The sequence below is a fragment of the Actinia tenebrosa genome, unplaced genomic scaffold (assembly GCF_029948245.1).
Source record: "Actinia tenebrosa isolate PJP-AT-01 unplaced genomic scaffold, QUT_ActTen_1.0 PGA_scaffold6__47_contigs__length_16458017, whole genome shotgun sequence".
NCBI classification, from domain to species: domain Eukaryota; kingdom Metazoa; phylum Cnidaria; class Anthozoa; order Actiniaria; family Actiniidae; genus Actinia; species Actinia tenebrosa.
Window position 1 is genome coordinate 15,976,253 of NW_028292583.1, and position 6,715 is coordinate 15,982,967.

At 36.7% G+C, this 6,715-nt stretch overlaps 1 protein-coding gene and 2 long non-coding RNA genes across 3 annotated transcripts in view; 1 reads left to right on the forward strand and 2 right to left on the reverse strand.

Moving 5' to 3' along the window:
* LOC116288297 (uncharacterized) overlaps positions 1–5,729 on the forward strand; it is a 15,711-nt gene extending 9,982 nt beyond the window's left edge. The window contains exon 2 of the long non-coding RNA XR_016121548.1: positions 5,590–5,729. This is a non-coding gene — a long non-coding RNA (uncharacterized LOC116288297). The remainder of the gene's footprint in view (positions 1–5,589) is intronic.
* The window catches only part of LOC116288294 (clathrin heavy chain linker domain-containing protein 1-like), a 20,853-nt gene extending 15,033 nt beyond the window's left edge, over positions 1–5,820 (reverse strand). The window contains exons 1-13 of the mRNA XM_031695063.2: positions 5,723–5,820; positions 5,570–5,635; positions 5,332–5,358; positions 5,060–5,103; positions 4,818–4,915; positions 4,673–4,725; positions 4,484–4,538; positions 4,181–4,261; positions 3,622–3,718; positions 3,224–3,321; positions 793–858; positions 669–725; positions 527–576 (exon numbers count right to left, since the gene is read on the reverse strand). Coding sequence (XP_031550923.2) covers positions 527–576; positions 669–725; positions 793–858; positions 3,224–3,321; positions 3,622–3,718; positions 4,181–4,261; positions 4,484–4,538; positions 4,673–4,725; positions 4,818–4,915; positions 5,060–5,103; positions 5,332–5,358; positions 5,570–5,635; positions 5,723–5,736 — 806 coding nt within the window. The 5' untranslated portion in view covers positions 5,737–5,820. The remainder of the gene's footprint in view (positions 1–526; positions 577–668; positions 726–792; positions 859–3,223; positions 3,322–3,621; positions 3,719–4,180; positions 4,262–4,483; positions 4,539–4,672; positions 4,726–4,817; positions 4,916–5,059; positions 5,104–5,331; positions 5,359–5,569; positions 5,636–5,722) is intronic.
* Positions 5,821–6,183: 363 nt separating this feature from the next.
* LOC148906205 (uncharacterized) lies at positions 6,184–6,714 on the reverse strand. The gene is made up of 3 exons (XR_016121597.1): positions 6,516–6,714; positions 6,391–6,429; positions 6,184–6,294 (listed from the first exon to the last, which is right to left on the reverse strand). It is a non-coding gene; the product is annotated as an uncharacterized LOC148906205 (long non-coding RNA).
* Position 6,715: the final 1 nt, after the last annotated feature.

Consider the following 6,715-nt stretch of genomic DNA (forward strand, 5'->3'; position numbering starts at 1 on the left):
AACTAAAAACCTTTGGTACGACTGAGGTGGGTTTCGTCTGTTTTCGTAGATCTCATTTATTGATAACAGAATTGCCAAGGCTGAGTAAAAAGGTTAAGTGAAGTGCTTTTATTTTCCTGTCTTTTCATCAGAATATTCTGATACCTATGAACTAAGTAAACTTGTCATCGCTTATCACCACCGCAAGTACAGCAGTGGCGCAGCTCAACGAGGTCGAACTGAAAGTATGTGAATGCGCCTCTGGCAGCCGCAATACAGTCCATGTGTGACCCCGGAGCACAGCTCTAACCAGTTTGAATTAGTTAAGGTTGATTTGAGAGTAAAGAACAAAGAAAAAGGGTGGGACCGAGTGCCTTTTTTTTAATTAGTCCGCGGATCTAAAATGCTTTTAGTCCTATTCTGATACACTCTTTATTTGATTAGCAAAGTTAAATATATCATTTGCAAATGGTATTAACACGAAAGGCTTAGGCCGGTTTTTAAAAGGAGGAGGGCTGGAGGATTGCTTGACTTGTTTTGACTTTACCTTCCTAGCTCTTTCAATATATTAAAATTTTCCTTTGTTCGTAGAACACCCTAGAATAGATGGCAGTAAGTTTAAAAAACAAGCTTTTCTATACATGATTGATTTATAGCATTACAGTCGGAGAGAATAGTTTCCCACTTACCTTAGGTGCGTGTGCTGCAAGAAGAGCTAGCTCTTCGAGTTCTTTATTTTCAAGCAACTGGAAATCGCAAAAGGATATTCTGTTTCAGATGCAATAACGATACAAAACTTGACCCTTAACTTACGTCTTGGAAGGTTGCTTTGCAGTTAGCCAAGATTTCAGTATCATGGGCATCATGATGCTGTATTACCTTAAAAGCGCATAGTAAGAAAATTAGTAAACAAAACCTATTTCAAATTGATACGAGAGACAAATGCATACTCATTTTTGTTTTTTTAATGCTTTGGGATTCTTTCCATCTATTATAAGTCTGCTTTATGAAAGGCATTTTCATTGGACAAGAGTCTTTTTAAAAAACAATACGTCATCGGGCAGAATTCTATTGTTCTATGCGACATGAACTTACAGTTGAGTGATTTTCAAAGATCAGTATAATTTCACGAATACATTATAGGATATGCATCATTAACTTATTTTCGCTAACACTGATTGGCTAGACCGAAGACAAAGAACTGTCAAACACAAATGATTGACAGCATTGAACTCCCTTGAGTCATATCAGGATAAACATTTTGATTGACATCACTTGACACATAGTTAATATTAACTATTTTTGATATGACCAGGAAGACTCGTGTTATTGCGATCGATTATTGTTTTTCTTGACAAACGAAGTCGTGAAGTAAACTTATGTGACTTTATTCGAGTCAGAGTCAAAGTTTCAATGAATGATCACATGAATGACTTGTTGTGTTTTTCTTGACAACCGAAGTTGAGAAATAATCGTAAGCGACTTTATTCGAGTGAGAGTCAAAATTTCAATGAATGATCACATGAATAACTTGTGTTTTTCTTGACAACCGAAGTCGAGAAGTAAACTTAAGCGACTTTATTTCGTTTAGAGTTAAAGTTTCAAAGAATGATCAAAGGAATTATTTGTTGTGTTTTTTTTTTCTCAACCGAAGTCGAGAAGTAAACTTATGCGACTTTATTCGAGTCAGAGTCAAAGTTTCAATGAATGATCACATGACTGTTTTTCTGGACAACCGAAATTGAGAAATAGACGTCCTTTTGAAGCGTGTGGACTAGTTCTAACCGTCCTTTTGAAGCGTGTGAACTAGTTCTAACCATCTTTTTGAAGCGTGTGAACTACTGTTAACCGGTCTTTTGAAGCGTGTGAACTAGTTCTAACCGTCCTTTTGAAGCGTGTGAACTAGTTCTAACCGTCCTTTTAAAGCTCGGACGGTCGGTTAGCACTAGTTCACACGCTTTAAAAGGACGGTCGGTTAGCACTAGTTCACACGCTTCAAAAGAACGGTCGGTAATCACTAGTTCACACGCTTTAAAAGGACGGTCGGTAATCACTAGTTCACACGCTTCAAAAGGACGGTCGGTAATCACTAGTTCACACGCTTCAAAAGGACGGTCGGTTATCATTAGTTCACACGCTTCTAAAGGATGGTCGCTTAGAACTAGTTCACACGCTTCAAGAGGACGGTCGGTTAACATTAGTTCACACGCTTCAAAAGGACGGTCGGTAATCACTAGTTCACACTCTTCAAAAGGACGGTCGGTTAACACTAGTTCACACGCTTCAAAAGTACGGTCGGTTACCACTAGTTCACACTCTTCAAAAAGGACGGTCGGTTAGCACTAGTTCACACTCTTCGAAAGGACGGTCGGTTAGCACTAGTTCACACGCTTCAAGAGGACGGTCGGTTATCACTAGTTCACGCGCTTTCTTCTGTGAAGCCCTAGAGGCGCTAAATATGCAAAAGTCAAGGTTTTCAACATGGGTTATAAAAACTGTCATTTTTACCTAAGATATATTTATAAAATGATACTAAAATGTATCTATGAAAAAAAGTTAAATAATCAAACAAACATTTCCCGATGAAACCTAATTGATATTTTCGAAATTCGAAGAGAATTTAATCCCTGAATATGAACAACCATGTTTGATATACAAGTGTTTAAAAAAAATGCTTACTAAAAAGCGTATTTTTACATGGGAAAAAATTACAGAAATGCTCTTGCCGAAAGCTAGAATTGTTGTTTGGTATTTCAGCAACAAAATCCCGATGAAACCTGATCGATGTATGTTTTAGATTCTTCAATTTAGGATTTTATTAAGTTGGGTTTTGAGTTTTTCCAAGGAAAGTTTTTTGTAGAGCCTAATTTGCATCTCATTACACGGTTTGAATTTGGCGCGTATGGTATAGTAACATCTGGATGATGTCACCTCATTCTGGAATTTCATTATCATGACTGTGGTATTTCGTACCGATCGTGCTTTAGGTCATTGCCGGAAGCTATTTTCCCCGCGGCATTTTCCCTCTTGAAACACTACAGAACGTCGAATTAAACTTGACCCGCAGATTAATCAAAAGATAGAGTTATTCCCTGAATGTTTCGTAAAAAGACTCACGTATCCAATCAATTGAAGTTTGTTATGTTTAAGTTGATGATTAATGTCATTCAAACTTACCAAAATCACCAGTCGCTTCTAAGGGGTATTTTTTTACTATTAAAGTAAGGTCAATATTATTTCTTACCCCTGTTTCAGAGGAGCTTGTATTTGGTGAAGAATGGTTGTCATCCATATGATATACAGTAGTTTCACTACCTTCTGTTTTCTCTTCATCTCTCATTGCTGATAAATTATTAAAAGAAAACCACAATTCAGTACCTGACGACAACGCCCAACTTCTTTGGAGCGAGTCATGAAGGAACTGTCATCTAAGATGACAGGCGTCCAAGTATTAGTACTTCTGAAAATAATGGTACTATTATAAGCAACTCATGCATTCCTATATATATTCAATAAATCCGCAAACATTCTTTTTTTCTTTCTTCTTCCTTTCCTTCCTTCCTTCCTAATTGTCGTTAGCCTCCCTTCCTCCTTGTCGTTAGCTTTCCGTATTGTTCCAGAACTCCAAAAAGTGTTTCTTACTTGGCAGGTCAACAAAGTCATCTCTCAATAGCTCCAAGACATTTGCAATTTTCTCCGAGATATCTGTGGCATCTTTTTTCTTGCCAATCTTCTCAAGCTGCAAGGAGAGTCAGTAACATATGTGTCGTTAGGGACACGGCTAAAAAACTGCTGATTGGCTAATTTAAGTATCAACTGAGAGTGCGCAATGTGGTTTACCGCTGAATTTATCGCAGGCGCTCTGACAACGATTTTTGCCATGACTATCAATATTGTTGCCCCAAAACAGCATCGTTTACCATGATGATCAATGAGTCAATTTTCTTGCGAAGACTATGTACATGTTCAATAGGGTCTACAGATTTATCTGCTTGTTCTCGATCTCCAATCAAAGTCAAACTGAAACGCTGGGGGTCACATGTTGGAAATATAGCATTCTGAAGCACGGGAAACACTCTCTCGTCCGCAATCTTGTTTTCCGCAACAGGCGGGAACTTTGGCGCATGCGCAGCGGTTTTTTAGCCGTGTCGTCGTTAGGTGTAAACTGTAAATATTAATTTGTCAAGCAAAAGATACTTACTGCTTCTGAAAAGGAAACGTTTAATGTACAAAGTTTCAATTCTAAGGACTTAGTCTCTCGTTCTAAATTGTTCTTTATTTCCTGGTAACGAAATGAAAATTAAAAATTCACTTAGAAGAAAATTTAAACACCGCGTAAAAAAGTTTTAACAATACTTAAAAAAAGTTCATTTAGAAAAAGAATAAAATTTAAGGGAATGAGAGATCTAGTACACATGAAACTATAATTAGAAAACTGATTAGTATTTCATTAGCAGGAGCACACAAGTGCGATGGTATCGAAGTGATACCAATGGCTAGTTACCTCCTTTTGAAGAAGTCGATCCAGAAGGTTTTGCTGTGATATCTTAAGGTGATACCTATGATGCGGATGCAGTTTCAATAGTTTCAATAATTTTATTCATACCATATACACTTAGTGAATTCGTAGTAAAACTGAACTGAGCTTTTTACCAACAACTTTTTACAACAATTTTACCAAAATTTTGCATACCTTCTCTTATGATCCTCCTTAAATTTCGACAGTTTTTGTGAAACAGAAACAAGCTAAAAGATGGTAAAAAGGTTACATGTTCTCTAAAGCTTCAGTTGGGAAACAAAATTATATTATATTAATGCATGTTATTGATGATGCTTACCTTTTTCTTGAGCGTTGGGATATGCAATTGTTCTTCGATAGTAAGATCAGGTATTTGCGGAACATTTTGGCGATAATGTTTTAAAGTTTCTGAGGTATCTGGGAAAGAAAAACGTTGGGTAAACGTTTATCAGTCTTTTTTTGAACAAATGAGCCCAGTGATTTTCTGTTATCTCCTCAACAACAACAACAAAAACAACAACCTTAATAGCGATATTATCATAACATCAGAATACATATTACCTTCCAATGGAGCGTCATCAACGATTAGTTCTTTTTGTCGTTGGCTTAAAAAAAAATTAAATCAATTTGAAACACAAGAGGTTTGGTTAGGTTAGGTTAGGTTAGGTTCAAGTTAGTATGAAGAAAGGCAATATCCTGAAATGCATCTCAGTTTTTTCTTGACACACCCCTTAATGCACTGTGTCGGTGTGTGCGTTTAGGTGTGTAAGAAATTACTGATCACCTACAAAACATTCGGGGCGGTCTGTCTTGTTGTATTTCATAATACGTACCGGATGGCCTTGATTTTTTCAACGATCCTGGAAAATAATCAAAGCTTTAATAAGCTTAGGGGTAAAAGATATCTTTTTGTTTATCGAAGAAATAGACACGAAATACCAGCGGAGAGATTGGGCTCATAAAAGGATATTTGGGGTGGACTTATAACCAAGGGGGGGGGGGGGTGGGGGTGGGGATGTTATAACCAGTATTCAGTTAGTATTCAGTCTTTTACAACGTCTAGTCATATACCTTTTGTTGTCTTGTTGCAGCAATAATGTTTTATTCTGGAGGTCTTCTCGTCTATTCTTGTAATGTCTATTTTGGTGGCACATTGTAGACATGGTAAAGACAATATTGGGTATTATAAAATCGATAAGAAATCAGTTTTCCTGGGTCTGTTACCTTAAGGTAGGCATTGCTCCAACTGTTTGTGCAAGCTTGCTCACTACAAAGAGCAACTCCCTCTTGCCTCTTAAAATGGTATTAATGCATTCTTCGTATTCATTCTATATATAGGGAAGAAAAATAAAAATAAATTTATGGTAAAGAACTGGGAAAATGAAACAACAGTTACAAGCGACCACGATGACGACGACGAAGACAGCAACGAAAGCAGAAGCAGCAAACAACTGAACCAAAAGAGCAGAAGCAAAAAGTAACAACAGCAACTGGTAGCATTAACAATAACAACTGCACATAGCAACAACATGACAACAGCAACAATAACGATAACAGCGGAAGCAACAACACCAATACTGAACGACAGCAGCAGCAACAACGACAAAAAGATAGCAACAGACAACGACAAAAATAACAGCAGCAACAACGTCTACAACAAAGACAAAAACCAATACATATGTAAATCAAAAAACTATTAAAGCTTTGCTCACTTTGATTTCATTCAGAAGGTCTTTAAATATGGACTGGTTATTGATAAGTGCTTCGAAATAAACTTTATGAATAACAAATCGATCCTATAAGTTAAAATGACAAAGAAAAACAAAATTATTAGACTTAGAAATTTCACACTTCGTATTAAATTTCCCCCATTATTCACTAAATTTGTGTACTTCTCTTGTGGATCCAGAGATGTCCAAGGCCTCAAGTTCCTATAAGGAGAGGATTGAAATATCAAGAAGGCTTTATTTAAAGATAATTATCAAAAGCAAACCTTCTTCGGTTTAAGTCATAATACCTTGATTAACTCGTCATTGAAACCTTCAGCAGTGTAATTTTCTTGCTCTAGTTTCAGCAAAGTCGATGACATTGGACTCAACATTCTTGAACTCCAAGAATCTCCCTGTAGTTGAACGAAAATATCAAAGAATATAAAGCCCTACCAGAAAGCCGGATAAAAAGAAGAAGTAAAAAGATGAGTCAACCGAGTTTTACAAA